Genomic DNA, 21150 nt, shown 5'->3' on the forward strand with positions numbered 1-21150 from the left:
ATGACTCGCATACTGTCGGCGCTTCATTTTATGTAATTCCATTCAAGAGAAATTCAGGTTGACTTCATTGCAGAATGATGTGGGCATAAGCTGTAAATGCAGAAAATTTTGGAGGGTTTCTTCTATCAGACTTCACAAAATTCCTTTGCATTGTTACTTAACAGTTTTAAACGTGTTTTGAAAGTTAATAAGTAAACCATTTGCAGAAAAGAGTACGCGAAGTCACTTGTAATTTCAGCTAACACTCATGTAATATACGTAAGCAGATCCAATGTCTTGATATTTAATGATCTTTAAACTCTTAATTGCATAAAAGTAACAGGTATTTTGAGAGGATATTGACCGAAAACTTTTTTTTTGACACTGTAATCATTCACAGTAACAATGTAACCTAACCATATTTCTAACAAAGGAAATAGTCTTCTCAACTCACTTTCCAACCAGACTCATGCTGTGGTGATCCTTTAGTAACACATTCACTAAATCCAATGCTAATGCCGCTGAATATCTTTAAAATAACAAATTATAGGTGTAAATAAACCACAAAACCGAACAACAGGGCCATACCAAAATCTTAAACCTCTCGATACAGTTGTGTCGAAAAATCGGCGGGAGGACCATTAGGTAACAACTCTCAAAAGCTTACTGAATAGGAAATTCGAATAAAAAACGGAAAATGACGCCACTACCGAGAGTAATCTACTGCACCAATTGTTATGAACAATATAGAATAGGGCCCCAGGCCCCATATACTTTTATCCATACAAGCGAATTTATCGTATAGTGCCATAAAAAGATGCTGTAACATCTTCGTATAAGCATTTGTAAAACGATCTGAATTCACAATACCCATTGTTTTATGGAGCTATTCAATACGTTTGTTTATTTGGATAAAAGTGGATAGGGCCTGAAGATAGCAAAATGAATTGCTGAAACTGGTTGCTTTCAGAATAAAATAAAATATCTTAAAGTATACAGCTGTTGGTGAAGTTTATTGAGATTGAAAATTCCATTATAGTGCCCAAAATCCAACAGTTTCATGTATGATGTTCTCGGTGGACAATACAAATCAGATCAGTAATATATATCTGACTAATGCCTGGGAGATTTATGCTCTGTCTACTCCCCAAGCATAACTTTTGTTCATTGTCACATTGAAAACAGTCAAAAAAAATTTTCACATGTAAAGAACATTTCAAATTAACACTGATCACCACCCATCTTCACTCCTTGGACTAATAACACCATCATTAAACTGGATCATGTATAAATTCAACTTGCTATTTTAACCAAAAAAACATAATTTTCCTTAATTTGTATAACAATTGCTATATTACAATGCACATATCATAAATTAACATGATCTATATATAAAAAATACTGTAAATATTTTGACTCTATAACCTATTTAATAAAGCTTCTTCCGATGATTAAACAAATAATTTCAAACTCAATAAATATAAATTTTTCACAATTTTGCTAAATATCTCCATAAATCTTCAAAATGTAAATTTAACTTAATCAAATTTAAGTAATAAATAGCATTTACAGATTTATAGCTTTTTACATGCAAATTTCAGTTAGTCCCAGTCATCATCATTGTAATCTGCACTTCCTGATGCCGCATCAGGTATTGCTTCTGGAGGTGGGATCATTGCAGAAACCCTACTCATCACACCTGCAGCTGGGGAATCTGTTTTTGCTCCAGATATTCCCTAAACAAAAAACATACATTCAAGATTAAATTCATAAGACAATGACAACAACAAGAAGCCCTCGTTGCTTCTTCTTCAAACAGTTTACATAAATGACCTTTAATTTTTTTTTTTTTTTGATACTTAATAGAAGAGGAAAGAAAGTTGCGTTGATTCTAAGGTACTATGCTAAGATAACATTCAAGAAATGAAAACACTGATAACTTCAAACCACCTTACTGGAAGAAGGTTTCAACAGTATTGCTGAGTGAACTGTCAAAAAATTCTCAAAAACATCGCTGAAATCAGGCTAATTTTTTTCATTTATGACAGTGTGGAATTGGCTAGGATAGAGGTAATCCTGTATTTGTATTCTGTTTTGATAAAACCACTTTCTCTTCTACTATTCATTTTTATGCCAATGATTGTCAGCTGGTAAAATATCAATGACTAGACACTGTAGCATACTATATGACACAAACTTTCATGCAGTCATCTCTGTGAATTCTATAGTTGTTCTGTAGATATGCTTGGTACCGTGAGCATATACATTATCTGACTACGCAATGCAGTTTGGTTAGAAGTATTAATTTCCAAACTTTTTTCCATTGTGGCGCATCACTTCATTTTTCACATTATTTCTTGTTTTAATTTGTTTGACCTTTGGCTATATTTCTTAACAGTAAACACAGCAACTAGGATCATTACACTGGACTTTGTATTTCATCACTAGTGAGGCACTTCCCAAGCACCTAGCAACACATGATGTATCTGTGGACAATTCATGCATATCTCAATAAAGTGGCAATTTTATCAATGCAGATACTTTTCAAGAATCAAGATTTGTGGCACTGTTCCCAGTGTACCAAGAACCATTGGAACCACTTTCACCAGTTTATACCAGCATAATTCTGCTGTAGTTTGACTTTTCACGTCCTTGTATCTGCTAAGTTTTCCAGTTGTTTCTCGTCGATTCTTCTTTCACCTCGGATGGGAATGTCAATAACCCAGCCTTTCTTTTCTCCACAATTTTGATCAATGGCATACTGTGTTCCAGCATTCTGTCTGTCTGTCTGTCTGTCTCAAGTCCCACAGTAGTTTTGCATGTTTGTTATTGACAACTGTTTCTGGCTTATTGTTCCACCAGTTCTTTGCCATTGGCAGATGGTAATTTTGGCAGAATTTCCAGTGGATCATTTGTGCCGCAGCATAGTTGTTCTGCTTGTAATCAGTCTGCGCAGTTTTTTGCAACAGCTCAAGCTGTGGTCATTTCCTCAGCCTCTTTGGAGAGGCTGCACTTTTGGTCTTCTGCTTATTTCTCAATTCTGGCTTTGATAGGATGACTTCTGGTGGCTTGTTCTTGAATAGCAAAAACCAGTACTTCAGTTTCCTTCTTTAGGGTTCTGTTGGTCTGCCAGTAACATGTCTTTTCATTATCTGTTTTGCCTTTGATCTTCTCCAAATGCTACCCACACAATACTTCATTGTGCAAGCTGTCAGCCTAGTACTGTTTCAGTTTTCAAACATTGATTTGATTTTTTTTTTTTTTTTAACAAGTTTTCTGTCATTGACTTCATTCAGAAGCAGTTCTTGGCTATCTTTGGTGCATTGGCATGAATTTTCAAGGGAAAAATGCGATTTAAAAATCATCATGATACACAATGTTTAGTTTATTACTCAAGACATTGTATCTTTTATTTTGTTATCTTATACTGACATCTATGTTTAGCTCTTTGACAGTTATTATTCTCTGTCACTATTTGGAGTAACAATGTCGTGCAAATAAGTTATACTACAATATTGTTACATTCCATCCTGGATTTTCCATTGTTTGAAGTTATACTATTTCATTCACAATATTGAGTTTGGACTTTCACTTTATGCACATTTTCATTTTGTTAAAACAAAAATTCCTACTCCAAAAAGAAATTGGTTCACTTTTCTAAAGTTAATGAATAGAAAACTCTAGAAAAACACTGTGTAATGTCATGACTAATTACTGAAATTGGAACCAGTTCAGTAGAAAATAATGTTTAACATGATTGATTGTACCAAGTAATATAACATCTGCATTTACTCTTTGTAAATGGTTGTAATTAAAATAATTAAGCACCAATTTGCATATTATAATATTCATTGTTAAAGGTTCTCATAATGTGGAATTTGACACTCAGTCTCTACATTTTGCAAAAGATTTGTTGTTTAAAAAATGTCTTTGTGCTCTGCTGACCTCTGTATCACATGTGAAATGTTATATATTAACCTTTTTTCACTGTAATTAACATATAACATAAATTATAATAATGCTTAAGGCTGTTGACATTGTTACAATACACTGCCTCACAAAAACAGTGTAACTGGTCCTTGATATACTGGCTTTGGCACGAAGTTGACATCTGAGCTGGTCTCTGACATTTTCTGGTGGGGACAGATGTAGGGATCTTGCATAGGAATACCTCAACATCACACAGACAGTTCACCGAGACACATTCTGTGTGTAATGGCTCCTGCGCTGTTGAGAAGTGGCACCAAGTAAGTTACTCTCACACGAGAGGTAACATGTGAGGATGCGGAATGTCTGCGGCGTTATGCTCTGCTTGGCCGTCAGACTTTCTTGAATCACTACCAGCCGTGACCTGAGTCATACCTGATGGACCCCCACACCATTATGCCAGGAGTAACACCTCCAACACATTGGAAGAATGGGACTTCTCCCCAGCTGCTGCCATACTAAATGATGATGATTGTCCAGGGTAGTGCGATTCATCTGCAGTCCATACTTCGCACCTCACGACACCAACCCAAATGTCGCCATTTGTATAGTGGTGTTAATGGTAGCCTATGCATGGGTCAGTAATTCCTTTTTCAAACTACTACTAATCTCTGAACAGTGGTGCAAGATGAGAGAGAATATTTCAGGGAATTAATTATTTGTTCTCAGAAGGCAAGTGCAGATGCAATAGGGTTATGATGTACTTGGTGCACAATATGGTGATCCTCCATTGTGGTGGTCAGACTTGGTCGACCGGAACATTGACGACGAGTATGCCTGCCCTCGCATTCCTATGCCTGCCCTTGCATTCCCATGCAGTCCAAGATTGAGCCACTGTCACAACCAAATGCTCCGAAAATCTGGATATTGCACGATTTGACCAGCCAGCCAAATGGAGACCCATAATAAGGTACTTTTCAATGTCTGTTGGGTGTTAGTAGCTGTCACCCATAAGTGCACAGCATCTCTGTGTCCTTCACAGTGATTACGTAAAATATGACAGTCCTTGCCCCTCATATACCCTCCCAGGCCTGGTAACAGCACTAAACATGGACAACACTAATCCACTATAGTGGCTGTTCTACCTGTCACAGAGAATTGCAACTCTAATCATTTGCATAGCCGCTGTGAGTGTGTATGTGTACGAAGCTACACTGACTTTCAACCATATCTTCTGGATGCTTCACTGTCTTGTCGGGCAGTTTATGTTGCCAAGGCTTCAACTTCGTAGTATTAGTAGTAGTAGTAGTGGTAGTAGTAGTACAAGGAGGAGCAGCAGCAGGAGGAGGAGTAGGAAGAGCAGCAGCAGGACGGCAGTGGTATTACGATAGTAGCAGTTCATATGTAGTAAGGTTTTCTACATCTACATACATACTCTGCAAGCCACTGTATGATGCGTGGCACATGGCACGCTGTACAACTACCAGTCATTACCTTTCCTGTTCCATTTACAAACAGAGCAAGGGAAGAAAGACAGACTGTATGCCTCCATACGAGCTGTAATCTCTCTAATCTTAGCTTCATGTTCCTTAAGGGAAATGTCCACTGGCAGCAATAGAATCATTCTGCAGTCAGCCTCGAATACAGGTTTTCTAAATTTTCTCAACAGCACTCTGTGACAAGAACATTGTCTTCCCTCCAGCAATTCCTGTTCGAGCTCCCAAAGCATCTTTGTAACATTTGCGTGATGTTCGAATCTACCGGTAACAAGTCTGGCAGCCTGCCTCTGAATTGCTTAGATGTCTTCCTTCAATCCAACCTGGTGTAGATCCCAAACACTAACAGTATTCAACAATGGATCACACTAATGTCCAATATGTGGTCTCCTTTGCAAATGAATCACACTTTCCTAAGATTCTCCCGATAAACCAAAGTCAACACCTTGCCTTCCCTACTACAATCCCTACAGGCTCATTCCATTTCATACTGCTTTGCAACATTATGCCTAGATATTTAATCGACATGAATGTGTCGAGCAGCATACTACCAATGCTGCACTCTAACATTATGGTTTTTGTCCCCCCTACTCATCTGCATTAACTTACATTTTTCTACAGATACCTTCCCATAAACCTCAGCATCATCAGTAAAACAGCCACAGACTACTGCTTACCCTGTCTGCCAGATCATTTATGTATACAGAAAATAACAGCAGTCCTACAACATTTCTCTGGGTCATTCCTGACAATACCCTCGTCTCCAGTGAACACTTGCCATCAAGGGCAATATACTGGGTTCTGCTACTTAAGAAGTCTTTGAGCCACTCACATACCTGGGAACCCATTCTTTATGCTTGTACCTTCATTAACCGCCAGCAGTGTGGCACTATGTCAAATGCTTTACAAAAATCTAAGACTATGGAATCCGCCTGTTGCCCTTCATCCATGGTTCGCCAGATCTTGTGTGAGAAAAGGGCAAACAGTTTCGCGCAAGCAATGCTTTCTAAAACCTTGTGGACAGTAGCTTTTCCCTCTCAAGGAAATTTAATATATTAGAACTGAGAATATGTTAAAGGATTCTGCAGCAAACCTATGTAAAGGTATTGGTCTACAATTTTGCAGGTCTGTTCTTTTGCCCTTATTATATATGTTAGTCACCTGCACTTTTTCCCTGTTACTTGGGACACTGCACTTGGTGGTAGATTCACAATAAATGCAAGCTAAGTAAGGGACCAGTGCTGTAGAGTACTCTTTGTAAAACCAAATTGGGATTCCACCAGGACCTGATGACTCATTTGCTTTCAACTTTCAGTTATTTCTCTCTACCAGTGACAGTTATTCTCCATATAGGAGTCTGTGTGATGGTCAAATGCAGACTGTTTGTATGATTTCTTAAATGAAAAAATTTAAAACTTACTGCCACACCAGACTAGTCAACAAATGATTGGACGAAGACCTTACTCCCACTTAGCAATTTTTCATAGGACCAGAATGTTCTCGGCAAGATTTACTGCTAAGGTATGATGGTGGTAGTCATAAGCTTCACGCATTGATCTTTTTACAGACTTACAGACTTCTATCAACCTTTGCTTGTCATTTGCGAGTTTCCCCTTGAATTGAGAGTGAAACAGCATTTTCTCCCTCAGCATTTTTCGAATTTTGTTGTTAAACCACAGTGAATCTTTTCCGTTCTTAATCATCTTACTCGGCACATACTTCTCCAGTGTATGATTTATGATCTATTTAAACTTTGCCCATAATTCCTGTACGTACATTGTACTGGAATTAAATGATGTCAATTCACTGCCTAATTGATATGTTAACAACAGTCTGTCTACCTTCCTAGCAGAAATACTCTCCTAGCCTTCTTGATTGATGTATTATCTTTAGTAACCAATGTCACTATGATGACATCATGGTCACTAGTCCCTTTACCTATACTGACACCAATTAGGTCAGGTCTGTTTGTAGCTACATAAGTCTTAAGTATTTACACTGTGTGTGGGCTGTTGAACTGGCTGCTCATGATAGCTTTTGGAAAACTGTGTTCAAAATAACTTTGCAAGACTTGTCTATCTGTATCCCCTGCAATGAACCCATAGACGTCCCAATCTATACTCGGTAGGCTGAAGTCACCTCCAACCAAAGCCTGCATCACCACCTAGGATGGCCCTTCTGCGCATAGAGGAGGGGGGATAAGAACTGCGCATACGTGGCAGCAGAAAGTGGGCAAACAAGCTCACGTTGTCGAACTGTGCTGCTGCGGACAACAGTCAGGCTCGTTTGCCTACGGTACATTATGTAATGTATATACATTGTATATATTACATGTTCAACTCTATGAAGGGAATAATAAATATTAAAACAAATTTCCATCAATTGTCATGAGAGAAATATTAATTAATCTTTTGACGACGTTGCGTCCACTGTTCCACAGATTTACTCTGCGTGACGTCAGGAGGCGAGAACAGCTGACACAGCTTTGTGAAGATGTGAAGTAGAATTTCTCTCAAAATGACAATTGTCTAATGACAAGGTCATTGAAACTGCTTACAATAATTATCATTTATTGCAATTTTAACTGCATTGCAAGTAAAAATTTAATACACAACAAAATTATCTTCAAGAACAAACCGAAATCATTTTTTTTGCTTGACAACTGCTTCTCCTCAATAGAACTTTTAAAAATGTGTAGGTGTGTGTGTGTGTGTGTGTGTGTGTGTGTGTGTGTGTGTGTGGATGTGTTTAACTATAGTTACGTGTAATCACTGCATGTAAAAAAGAATTAGTGGTAGAAAAACTAATGTAAAATACTATCATAAAAATGGTCAGTAAGTTGTCATATTTTTCGCTGGTAATGGGCATTATGAGTGTAAACAAACGCGTTTGACATTACAGTGACAGACAGTATTTATGACCCATTGAACAAGCAAACAATTAACCAACAGCTGCGAATAACACAAGAGAATGCTGACTGATAACATCGAAAACCACAGATATCTCGACAAGTAACGGTTACGGTCATTTTAGAGCCTTATCCAGTTCGTACCTCGAAAATGACAGAGGTTTACATGTGGAAATATCGGACTTCTGATGAATTTATCCAATTGCATTCTCGTTTGTTATTAGAGCATACAGCATGGTGGGAGAAACTTAACTCCTCCTTGGGCAATATGTTTAACATTATAGTCTGCATAATTAAAAAGATACGAAGTCCTAATCAAAAAGGCTAGGAAGTTCTCATTATTATGTATGCAACTGATATGTCGACAAACACATTTTTTAAACCACAAGTCTTTAAAACTAAGAAAATTATTACTTTGCTCCAAAGTCTACATCGTAACACTGTCACTTCTATTTGAGGATTTCTGGACAATCTGATTGTAAACTTACGACGATAGGTTCAAGGCTTATATCCATCATCACTGTCAAGTTTCTTCTTTCTGAAGCTTTTCAGCATGGCGCACAGACTGTGCCCACGCTACAGTTGGTATGTTGTCTGTTGCCTCGTGCACAAGCAATTCAGTATATGTTATCTTGAATGTTTGGTTTATTTCTCCCACATAGCCTTAAAACCCTTTGTCCATATTAATTCTATGGGACTACGCTGGCAGTGACATGTGGGTAAATGCAAAACTGTGTGACCCCCATTCACGTGTAAAGAACTGAAGTTTTTACATTCTGTCACATGACTTGTATAAATTAATGAGCTGCAGGAGATTGGTATGAGTCTGGATTACACTGTGCTTAATATTTTTATCTTCAAGCTGTGGAAAATATCTCATTTTCTAGTGTTTGTACTTGGTGTTTTCTCTGTAACAGTTGAATTATAACTGGCAATGACCAACTTCAAAGCAAGGTAGCAAGGTGTGACAAGAATTGTGAATCACCTCACAAAATTGACAGTGTTCATTTCTGAATGGTAGTCACTGTTTTTCTTACATGTAAATACAAGAGTATCTTCAGAAACAAAAGCAGAACAAGAGTCAGCATGCAGAATAATTATCCGAGAACTTATTCCTATGAGAACTTTAAAACCGTCAGTACCATCACTCATTTCCCATCAGATCTTCCTGGAATGATTCTACTGACCCATGTTTCATCAAGGTAATACACTCTTGAACCATCTCCTCCTCTTGTATCGTTAATCTTTATATAGGATATGGTTCGTGCTGCACCTATGCCATCTCTTTGAACTAAAAACTATATAGGATATAGTTCGTGCTGCACCTATGCCATCTCTTTGAACTAAAAACTCTCTTCTCAACATATCTGGAACCAATGTCTTTTAATATTCTTTACATTGACGAAGTGCTTACCACTGAAGCCTGCTTAACTGTAACACATTTTTGTGATGTCGAGCATTCATCATTCACATGGAGTGCTTTAAAACATCGTTTTTAAAACTATCCATTTATGTTCCAGGTTCCTTGTGATTTTGATGCTTTTCAGGCGATATAAAACCAACTTTTTCTATGGTTGCTACAGCTTTGACACTTTCGTTTACAGTTCTCTTGCTGACACCACATGGTTCAGGAGTCTGTTCTTAAGTTTTCAAATATTGAAAGTAGGAGACCTGCTTTCAAATTCACGTTTGAAAAGTTATAAATATGGTAAATAATCCCCTTCACCTGCTTGTGAAGCACTTCACATTTATTGCCGCCACCTGGTTTTCTTTTTAATTGCACTTAAACATTTACAGATACAAATACACAGCTATATTGCTGCAAGGGAAAAAAGGAAACAAAAAACAAAATTACAGTTGAATGAATAATTCAGTTGTCATGTAGTATGGCAACGGTACAACATGTAGAAGTGAGATTCTCATTCTCTGGCTGTAACTCTCCGCTAGACGCTCGGAAAGAGAATGAATATTATTGGCTGCCAGTGGCTAGTGGAGGGGGATGTGCAGAACTGCTGAAAATTGGGCCGCCTTCTTACATGACGCGAACAATAATATTGCATTATCTGGGTATTTCTGCACTACTGACGGTAGACTCTCTGTCAACGATTCCAAAATCATCAGAGCGGTATTGGGGCCCATTAAAACCATCCAGCAATTAACTTGATTTCATCTAGACCTGTTACATGCTACCAGATAACTTCACTGACACACTTGGATTCAACCTCAGTAAAGAGAATATTTTTGTCAACTCCAACGAACATACCCACTACTATGGCATCTAATCTGTCTTTGAGATATATATTCTTTGAGTCGATAAATATCTCAGGGCTTTCTGCCTCAGGTTTCAGCCAGCTTTCTGTTCGTAGAATAATCTGGCCATGAGATGTTCTCTGGAGGGCACTAAATCCGGGTGATATGAATAATTTGACAATTTACTGATTACATTTTGACTGTCAAAGTGCCTTTGCCCTGAACACTGTCTGCTTTCACTATATGTGGGTTGTTTGGAGAGTGTTCATCAGAGAATGTCAACCTACTGCCTACGTTAGCTTTGGCAGCTAGTTTCTGAATTTGATGCTTCAAAATAGAGTGCAAGATTTTGTTACAATGCAGATCAGACGAATTTAAATAAAATGAGTACATAATACATTTTTCACAGAATTCAACTTGTCATTTAAAAAATTAACAACCACGACTTGCATGTTAGAAATCAACATATTCCAAAGATAGAACCTGGGCAATTTTTATTAATCAGATATGGAAAAAAACAATTCTCGACAACAGCTTACACTAGAGAAGCATAAATTATGTGCTAATAATAGCAATGTTAATTGCAACAGGATTTTTGCAGAACTTTAAGCAAACAATATATAAAAATTGAAAAAAAGATATAAATAATTTTATCCTCACGAGATTATTAAGAACTGGAATGTTACACTGTCAAATTATCTAGCTCATTTTGCATCCAACACACGATGCCTACAGTGTATCTGATGATAGGTATGGCCCTGGTATAAACTGCCTTGATGGTATTGCTGCTATTCAGTTTGCTTTTCAAAATTTTTCTGACCCTTTCGGTGTACTGTTTTCTGATCAGATGTTTTACATGCACCTACTTAATGATGCACAACTTCAAAATGCCTAGGTATTTGTAGGCTTCTGGCTGATTCCACTTCACAGTTTGCCTATTTGGTATTTTGATGTCTTCACTTTCTGAGATTTTGCCCTAATGTAATGTTAGTGTGGTGCACTTATCTAAGGTGAATTCCTTGCTAATGTCACTGCTGAAGATTCTAACTGTATTTGTCACCACTGGATTTCAGTTTCATATTTTCTACAGACCTTCAGGTCTTCCATGTACAGTACATGGGATAATTTCTTACTGTTTGACAGCCCAGGTTTCTTTTCTGTAAGACAGTTGACAGTGGGATCAAGGCGATGATAAACAGCAGTAGAGCCAACGAGCCCACTGAAAACTGTCTAGTTCACAACTTTCATTTCTGACAAATAGTTCTGTCTTCCAGTGCTGCATTAATTTTTCTGCGAACTCCTGTGTTTTTTGAAGACCCTGATGTTATCCAGGCACTTCCCAATCCCAATTATTATTATTATTACTATTATTATTATTATTACTATTACTATTATTATTATTATTACTATTACTATTACTATTATTATTATTATTATTATTATTATTATTATTATTATTACTACTATTATTATTCTTTCTTGTCTCAGATGTTATGTCTGGTTAAAAATTGAAAAAGTGACGCGGACCTTGATCAAGCGTGACTTCCTTTTAACTGTATGGTATATGTTACATTGCGTTTAGGAACTTTCGGGTAATTGAACATGTATCAATAATTACAGATTTCTGTAGTTGTATATATAAGTTTGGATGTAGCTGTATTGCGTTGATGTACTGGTGGATATTGCATGGTATGACTCCTGTAGTTGAAAGTATAATTGGTATAATGTCAACTTTATCCTGATGCCACATGTCCTTGACTTCCTCAGCCAGTTGGACGTATTTTTCAATTTTTTCTCCTGTTTTCTTCTGTATATTTGCTGTATTGGGTATGGATATTTCAATTAGTTGTGTTAATTTCTTCTTTTTATTGGTGAGTATGATGTCAAGTTTGTTATGTGGTGGTGTTTTATCTGTTATAATGGTTCTGTTCCAGTATAATTTGTATTCATCATTCTCCAGTACATTTTGTGGTGCATACTTGTATGTGGGAACGTGTTGTTTTATAAGTTTATGTTGTAAGGCAAGCTGTTGATGTATTATTTTTGCTACATTGTCATGTCTTCTGGGGTATTCTGTATTTGCTGGTATTGTACATCCCGCTTGTGATGTGATCTACTGTTTCTATTTGTTGTTTGCAAAGTCTGCATTTATCTGTTGTGGTATTGGGATCTTTAATAATATGATTGCTGTAATATCTGGTGTTTATTGTTTGATCCTGTATTGCAATCATGAATCCTTCCGTCTCACTGTATATATTGCCTTTTCTTAGCCATGTGTTGGATGCGTCTTGATCGATGTGTGGCTGTGTTAGATGATACGGGTGCTTGCCATGTAGTGTTTTCTTTTTCCAATTTACTTTCCTCGTATCTGTTGATGTTATGTGATCTAAAGGGTTGTAAAAGTGGTTATGAAATTGCAGTGGTGTAGCCGATGGTATTTATATGAGTGATTGCTTTGTGTATTTTGCTAGTTTCTGCTCGTTCTAGAAAGAATTTTCTTAAATTGTCTACCTGTCCATAATGTAGGTTTTTTATGTCGATAAATCCCCTTCCTCCTTCCTTTCTGCTTAATGTGAATCTTTCTGTTGCTGAATGATGTGATGTATTCTATATTTGTGGCATTGTGATCGTGTAAGTGTATTGAGTGCTTCTAGGTCTGTGTTACTCCATTTCACTACTCCAAATGAGTAGGTCAATATTGGTATAGCATAAGTATTTATAGCTTTTGTCTTGTTTCTTGCTGTCAATTCTGTTTTCAGTATTTTTGTTAGTCTTTTTCTATATTTTTCTTTTAGTTCTTCTGTAATATTTGTATTATCTATTCCTATTTTTTGTCTGTATCCTAGATATTTATAGGCATCTGTTTTTTCATCGCTTCTATGCAGTTGCTGTGGTTATCCAATATGTAATCTTCTTGTTTAGTGTGTTTTCCCTTGACTATGCTATTTTTCTTACATTTGTCTGTTCCAAAAGCCATATTTATATCATTGCTGAATCCTTCTGTTATCTTTAGTAATTGGTTGAGTTGTTGATTTGTTGCTGCCAGTAGTTTTAGATCATCCATGTATAGCAGATGTGTGATTTTGTGTGGGTATGTTCCAGTAATATTGTATCCATAATTTGTATTATTTAGCATGTTGGATAGTGGGTTAAGAGCAAGGCAGAACCAGAAAGGACTTAATGAGTCTCCTTGGTATATTCCACGCTTAATCTGTATTGGCTGTGAGGTGATATTATTTGAATTTGTTTGGATATTAAGTGTGGTTTTCCAGTTTTTCATTACTATGTTTAGGAACTGTATCAATTTAGGATCTACTTTATATATTTCCAATATTTGTAGTAACCATGAGTGGGGTACACTATCAAAAGCTTTTTGGTAATCAATGTATGCGTAGTGTAGCGACCTTTGTTTAGTTTTAGCTTGATATGTCACCTCTGCATCTATTATCAGTTGCTCTTTACATCCTCGTGCTCCTTTGCAACAGCCTTTTTGTTCTTCATTTATAATTTTGTTCTGTGTTGTATGTGTCATTAATTTCTGTGTAATGACTGAAGTTAATATTTTGTATATTGTTGGTAGGCATGTTATGGGGTGATATTTAGCTGGGTTTGCTGTGTCTGCTTGATCTTTAGGTTTCAGATAAGTTATTCCATGTGTAAGGGTATCAGAGAATGTGTATGGGTCTGCAATGTAACTGTTAAATAATTTATAAAAACAAAGATGAGGTGACTTACCGAACAAAAGCGCTGGCAGGTCGATAGACACACAAACAAACACAAACACACACACAAAATTCAAGCTTTCGCAACAAACTGTTGCCTCATCAGGAAAGAGGGAAGGAGAGGGGAAGACGAAAGGAAGTGGGTTTTAAGGGAGAGGGTAAGGAGTCATTCCAATCCTGGGAGCGGAAAGACTTACCTTAGGGGGAAAAAAAGGACAGGTATACACCCGCACACACGCACATATCCATCCACACATACAGACACAAGCAGACATATTTAAAGACAAAGAGTTTGGGCAGAGATGTCAGTCGAGGCAGAAGTGTAGAGGCAAAGAAGTTGTTGAAAGACAGGTGAGGTATGAGTGGCGGCAACTTGAAATTAGCGGAGATTGAGGCCTGGCGGATGACGAGAAGAGAGGATATACTGAAGGGCAAGTTCCCATCTCCGGAGTTGGGATAGGTTGGTGTTGGTGGGAAGTATCCAGATAACCCGGACGGTGTAACACTGTGCCAAGATGTGCTGGCTGTGCACCAAGGCATGTTTAGCCACAGGGTGATCCTCATTACCAACAAACACTGTCTGCCTGTGTCCATTCATGCGAATGGACAGTTTGTTGCTGGTCATTCCCACATAGAATGCATCACAGTGTAGGCAGGTCAGTTGGTAAATCACGTGGGTGCTTTCACACGTGGCTCTGCCTCTGATCGTGTACACCTTCCGGGTTACAGGACTGGAGTAGGTGGTGGTGGGAGGGTGCATGGGACAGGTTTTGCATCGGGGGCGGTTACAAGGATAGGAGCCAGAGGGTAGGGAAGGTGGTTTGGGGATTTCATAGGGATGAACTAACAGGTTACGAAGGACTTGCCCTTCAGTATATCCTCTCTTCTCGTCATCCGCCAGGCCTCAATCTCCGCTAATTTCAAGTTGCCGCCACTCATACCTCACCTGTCTTTCAACAACTTCTTTGCCTCTACACTTCTGCCTCGACTGACATCTCTGCCCAAACTCTTTGTCTTTAAATATGTCTGCTTGTGTCTGTATGTGTGGATGGATATGTGCGTGTGTGCGAGTGTATACCTGTCCTTTTTTCCCCCTAAGGTAAGTCTTTCCGCTCCCAGGATTGGAATGACTCCTTACCCTCTCCCTTAAAACCCACTTCCTTTCGTCTTCCCCTCTCCTTCCCTCTTTCCTGATGAGGCAACAGTTTGTTGCGAAAGCTTGAATTTTGTGTGTGTGTTTGTGTTTGTTTGTGTGTCTATCGACCTGCCAGCGCTTTTGTTCGGTAAGTCACCTCATCTTTGTTTTTATATATAATTTTTCCCACGTGGAATGTTTCCTTCCATTATATTGTTAAATAATTTAGTTAGATGTGAATGTGTTGAGGTGAACTTCTTTAGCCAGAAATTTGCTATTTTATCTTTTCCAGGGGCTTTCCAATTGTGAGTAGAATTAATTGCTTGGGTGACTTCATGTTGCAAAATTATCACTTCAGGCATTTGTGGTATCATCTTGTATGTGTCTGTTTCTGCTTGTATCCACGTGCCTGCCTGTTATGTTGTACCGGGTTTGACCATATGTTGCTCCAGAAGTATTCCATGTCTGTTATGTTTGGTGGATTGTCTATTTTAATGTGTGTGTTATCTATTGTCTGGTAAAATTTCTTTTGGTTTGTGTTGAATGTTTGGTTTTGTTTCCTTCTATTTTCACTTTTTTTGTATCTTCTAAGTCATTTGGCCAATGCTTGTAATTTCTGCTTCTTTTCATCTAATTGTTCTATCGCTTCTTGTTGTGAGATTTTACCTAACCTTTTTCGTTTTTTTTCTGACATTACATTTCTTATAAATTGTGTTAGCTGTCCGATGTCTTTTCTCAGTTTTTCTATTCTGATCTGTAGCCTGTGTTGTCATGCTGGTTTTGTGGGTTTCTTCTGTGTGTTGGTTGGTTCTGATCTCTGCCTAGTGTGTATATTTAGTGTAGTGAGTGCTCCTATATAAACCAGTAGTTGTAACTATTATTATTATTATTATTATTATTATTATCATTATTATTTACAGCCATTCCAATTAGAAATGGTTTCCTTATTATGTTATGTAAATTTTATTTTTATTAAATCAATTCAACTTTGGATTCTTGGTGAAACCTTGTATAGTATATTAACTAAATGAAACAGTTTTTATTAATGTTGTTTCACAAATTTTATTGTTACTGAACGACCTAGGTTTCAAGGTATATGCCCATTTTCTAGTACACAACTGATCCCAAAAATGGGAACAAAACAAAGATAAACATGTCAACTTCTTAATCTACTGATAATTGACTTAAACTAGAAAAATTATCTCTGTTAACAATTTTGATGCATTTACATATGTATTTATTTTTAAAATCCATTAAGCAGCATATACAAAAACTATGGATAAACATATGAATGTCATCTATCTGTGGAAATGTTCCACTAGGCATCTCCAGAAGTTCTTGGAAAAGGTGAATCAGTGGCATACTACATAAGCATCAGTATGTAGCTACAGGATTCCACTGTTAATTTCCTAGACATCAACTTAAAAATAGAAAACAACAGCCATAAATTCAATATTTACTAGAAAGACTCCTTTACCGACACATTCATGCCAGCTTCCTTTCAACATACAACATGCAGCATTCCACCACATGATTCACTGTATCCTTTCAACCACCATGTCCCTAGAAGACTATGGACAAGAACCTAATACAATAAAAATAATTATTTTGAATCCAACATTATTGGCAAAATTCTCAATTAAAAAAATGAAGAAGTGAGAAAGATCCCTACTGCACCCAGTGAACAATGTAGAGAGACTGAAAAGCAAATAGTGTAGTTTACCTTTTATAGGTAAAATTTCAAATAGGATAAGCAACATTTTGAAGACAAAGGGTTTCTTTTTGTTTTTCTATGTTTCGCAGACATTAGGCAGAAATGTCTTCAGTTCAAAAAATAAATAACCAGCCATCATAAAAAATGTGGTTTAATATCCCCAGCAGCAGACATTGTGATGGAGACAGATGAGCTGGCATGAGTAGAGTAGTAGTTCAGAAACCTATTATGCAGGTCCCTTGTGTCGCGTATTATGGGCAGACACCCTGATCCAAGTGTTTACTTGTGGGCGGCAGTAAGCGGAGCGTGCCAGTGCTCATGCTGAGCTCAACTACCACAGACCTCAGCTTGTACTTCATGCCAAGCGATGGTGTCCTGTGCTTAGTTGTTAGCCAGTAATATGCAAAGTTAGTGCCATGCATGTGTATACATGGCTTCTAATAGATTGACTCCCATGGTTTCTTTCCTCTTTTCCCTCATTGGGTTCTGTTTCCCGGTTGCTATCGAGTCACTGTCAGCCAGTGAGTAAATTTGCTAACAGTGTAGACTAGCAGTATTGTTACACCTGTGCAAACACTAAAGTGGTGATGAAGGACATCCTTACTCATGTGACTCTTTTCTTTTCTCTCCCTCCTCCCCCCCCCCCCTTTTCATAGTGTTAATTTTGGACTACAATGGGTTTGGCATTTCTGCAATGCTTGCAAAACAGTCATGCCTACAGAAGAACAAGGAGCAGCAACAGCAGCAGTAGCGGTGGCAGCAGCAACAGGAGCAGATGCAGATGCAGATGCTGATCAACCACAATGCGGACTTGCTCCATGCCCCTGCCTTTACCAGCAGCTTCCCACTGGGCAGTTTCTCTGTCCCCAATGCTGTTTGCTGGTTTCAATGAGTCTACAGAAAGGTGGGAGAATCACCTGCACCAGTTCTTGCTGCGCTACCAGATAAGGAGTATCATCAATCCAGTTGACCGCCTTGTTGTTGTCCAGCAGTGCAGGTTCACACGGAGTTGTCAACTGAGAAACTCACCTTTGACAAGTTTTGTCAGTTGCTCAAGCAGTATTTCAGTCATCAAACCCATGTGGTGGCGGCACGGTGGCAGTTTAACCAAGACTGCAAGAAGCTCGGCAATTGTATGCAGCCTGGATTGCTGATTTTCAGGGCCTCTCAGCCAAGTGTCATTCTGAGTGCCCCAAATGTGCTACCTCTTATCAGACTCCCTAATTTGGGACATGATTAACCATTTAGCTCCTGATCACAAGGTTCAGACTTGGGCATGGCTATGTCTGATCCGTCTTTAACTAAAGTTGTCCAAATTGCTAAACCGCATGAGCTTAAGGCGGCAGCAAGCGACATCCTTCCTGATAATTGCAGGTGTCCCAATTAGGTTAGCATGGTAAACAGCCCCTGGTGTCCTGCAAGATATCCTTGGCGACCAAGCCTCCCACCAAGTCACTGTGTTGTCACCTTTGATGGTTCCGGTGCAGCGGCATCGTTATGCTGCCCATCTTGACTCACATCAAGCTCAGCGGGATCAAGTCACTTGCAGTGTTGTAATTCCTGCCCAGTGCGGATTTTCGGTCCTCAGTGTCATTACCCTTTTGGGCGAGCCAGTGGTCCTGCCCAGATTGTCATTTGTTGCCTGTTCGGCATTCCATTGTGCATAACAATAGCATGTGGTGAGTTCAACCTAATTCAATCATCCGAATTCTAAGAATGTTGGGTTTTATGCACAATTTGCAAGTTATCATTTGTGTTCAATTTGGGCAAGCCCTTCTCTTCTTTTTAAGGCGCTGTAAGTGTCAGACTTCTTCATTTTAAAGATCACTCTATTGGACACTGATAATTTGTAAACATCCCATAGTGTTTTATTTGGTTTCTGTACCAGGTGGTCTGACATTTTATCTGAAACTATTATATTGCTATCACCTGAAAAATAATTTTTCTCTGTGCATAATTGTGTTTGTTGAGTCATTGATTGTATTAAAACAGCATGGGTACTAACACACTAAGCTCAGGAACTACTTTGTCGGTATATTTGGGACTTTAGATGCAGACACTTATATTTAAACACACTATGCTTCCCACATACAATCTGAGATCTCAGCAGCTATCCACGTAACTCCCAGTGCCTTCAGCTTTGTAAATATGTAATAAGATGTGGTCAACCATGTCAGCAGCCTCAAACAGACCTACAATTATACCAACTGCATAAGCAACCTTGTCTATAGCCTAAAGTACAATTTGTTTGCATCCAAATCTCTGAAATCAAATTCTCCTTTACCAATTTTTTTCAAATTTAATTCATTAGCCTCACTTACAACCTAATTTTATTATTTTTGTGTATGGTGACAGCTTGGAAATTGTGCTGTAATTTTCTGTTTCTTTGGCTTCACTTTTTTGTGCATTCTTGTACAATTTAGATAGCTGTAAAAACTACCAGACTGAAAGTGTTCTTTTATACATCTATCAAAGGAAGTTTTCCTGATTTATCCTTTTGACATTATAGTACAGAAAAAAAGATTATTTACGAAGTAATTTCTACTTTCTCGGGAGTACTTTAATGTATTCTGCTCCTCAATATGTTACTGTTTTTCTTTTGAGACAGTAATATCCTCACATCATACTTTACCATAACCTATTTGACATCCACTGCTGGGGCAAGACCTCCACCAGACTTCTCAATGCATTAAGGCCTTCAGCTATACATATAAATGGACAAAACTTAGCTAGAAAAAAAGAAAAAAAAATCTCTAACATTGAAGTAAATACAAACCTTTCTTCGCATTGCTAATTTTGCATGCAGGTCTGCCATGAAATCGCCACCACCACCAACATCAGGTGGCTTGCTGCCAGCACCACCACTGCTGCTCACACCAGTCTGCTTCTCTTCCTAAAAAAAAACCTCAGTGACATCGTTTCTAGAAAACAGTACACAAGATCTCACATCAACATTAGTATTTTTTATTGGCAAGGAGGATTAACACATTTCTTTCACAGTGAACACAAAAGTTCCATTTCCTTGAAAATAAACTAACATGAAATTATTTATTGTTGACACGGAGATAGTAGAGCCATGATTATGAATCAGAGATTTAAAAGAGAATGACATACACATTAATTTACTACCAGGACCAATCTTAATTATTGTACTTGTCTGTCTGTAAAACAAATCAAAAATGAAAACAATAGATGAACTTAAAACCAAAAAAAAAAAAAAAAAAAAAAAAAAACATTAAGTTCCCTGGGAACTGCAACAATTGTTTTTTTGTTCTAGAATTCATGCTATGAGATTAAATTCAGGTAATTATGAAGGAAAAGTGTTCCAAAATAACTGCATGACTGACTCACGTGAATTTTGGTCAGACATCAACAACAATAATCATGTAGCAGGACTGGAGATTAAAAAACGTCCTGACGAAGTTAACTGAGAACTGCTATATTTGTGTGTATCCCCTTGCTCACTGAAATACAAGCGTATTAGTGTGTGAACCCCTCCAGACACAGTATCTGATATCACATAATTCTTGCATCATTGTTGCGATTTAATAGACAGTAGCTTTTTGGATCATCATCTCTTGTAATACAGCGGGACAGTTCAGAATTCAATGGCGGGGGTTAGCTATGTGAAGGTAGTTGCTGTCACAGTTTCAGTACAGCAGCAGCAGCAGCATCACAACTGGGGTTTTAGTGTGTGTACCTCTGATGGTATACAAAAAGAAAGAAGACACTGGGAACATTTTACTGTTGTTCATACACCACCACTGTGGGCCGTACATTGGGAACATTTTACTGTTGTTCATACACCACCACTGTGGGCCGTACATTGACTACATTCACGAAATTATAGTATTTCTGTTACTCTCCGATTACAAGAGTGTTATTTTATTTGATTACTGATTAAATTTAGTAATCAGATCTAATTAAAAACACAACTCTCTTCTGATCATAGACTGATACAAAGACTACAATTTAAATCATCTGGATCACTTCACTGTGAACATGTCATACTTCATCAA

General features: G+C 37.8%; 1 protein-coding gene across 2 annotated transcripts in view; it reads right to left on the reverse strand.

Moving 5' to 3' along the window:
- Positions 1-971: 971 nt before the first annotated feature.
- LOC126470618 (WASH complex subunit 1-like) overlaps positions 972-21150 on the reverse strand; it is an 89179-nt gene continuing 69000 nt past the window's right edge. For both annotated transcript variants that reach the window (XM_050098575.1, XM_050098576.1), the window contains exons 8-9: positions 19908-20024; positions 972-1715 (exon numbers count right to left, since the gene is read on the reverse strand). In XM_050098575.1, the coding sequence (XP_049954532.1) occupies positions 1581-1715; positions 19908-20024 (252 nt within the window). In that variant the 3' untranslated portion in view covers positions 972-1580. The remainder of the gene's footprint in view (positions 1716-19907; positions 20025-21150) is intronic.

Source organism: Schistocerca serialis, chromosome 3, assembly GCF_023864345.2.
Source record: "Schistocerca serialis cubense isolate TAMUIC-IGC-003099 chromosome 3, iqSchSeri2.2, whole genome shotgun sequence".
Lineage (NCBI taxonomy): Eukaryota > Metazoa > Arthropoda > Insecta > Orthoptera > Acrididae > Schistocerca > Schistocerca serialis.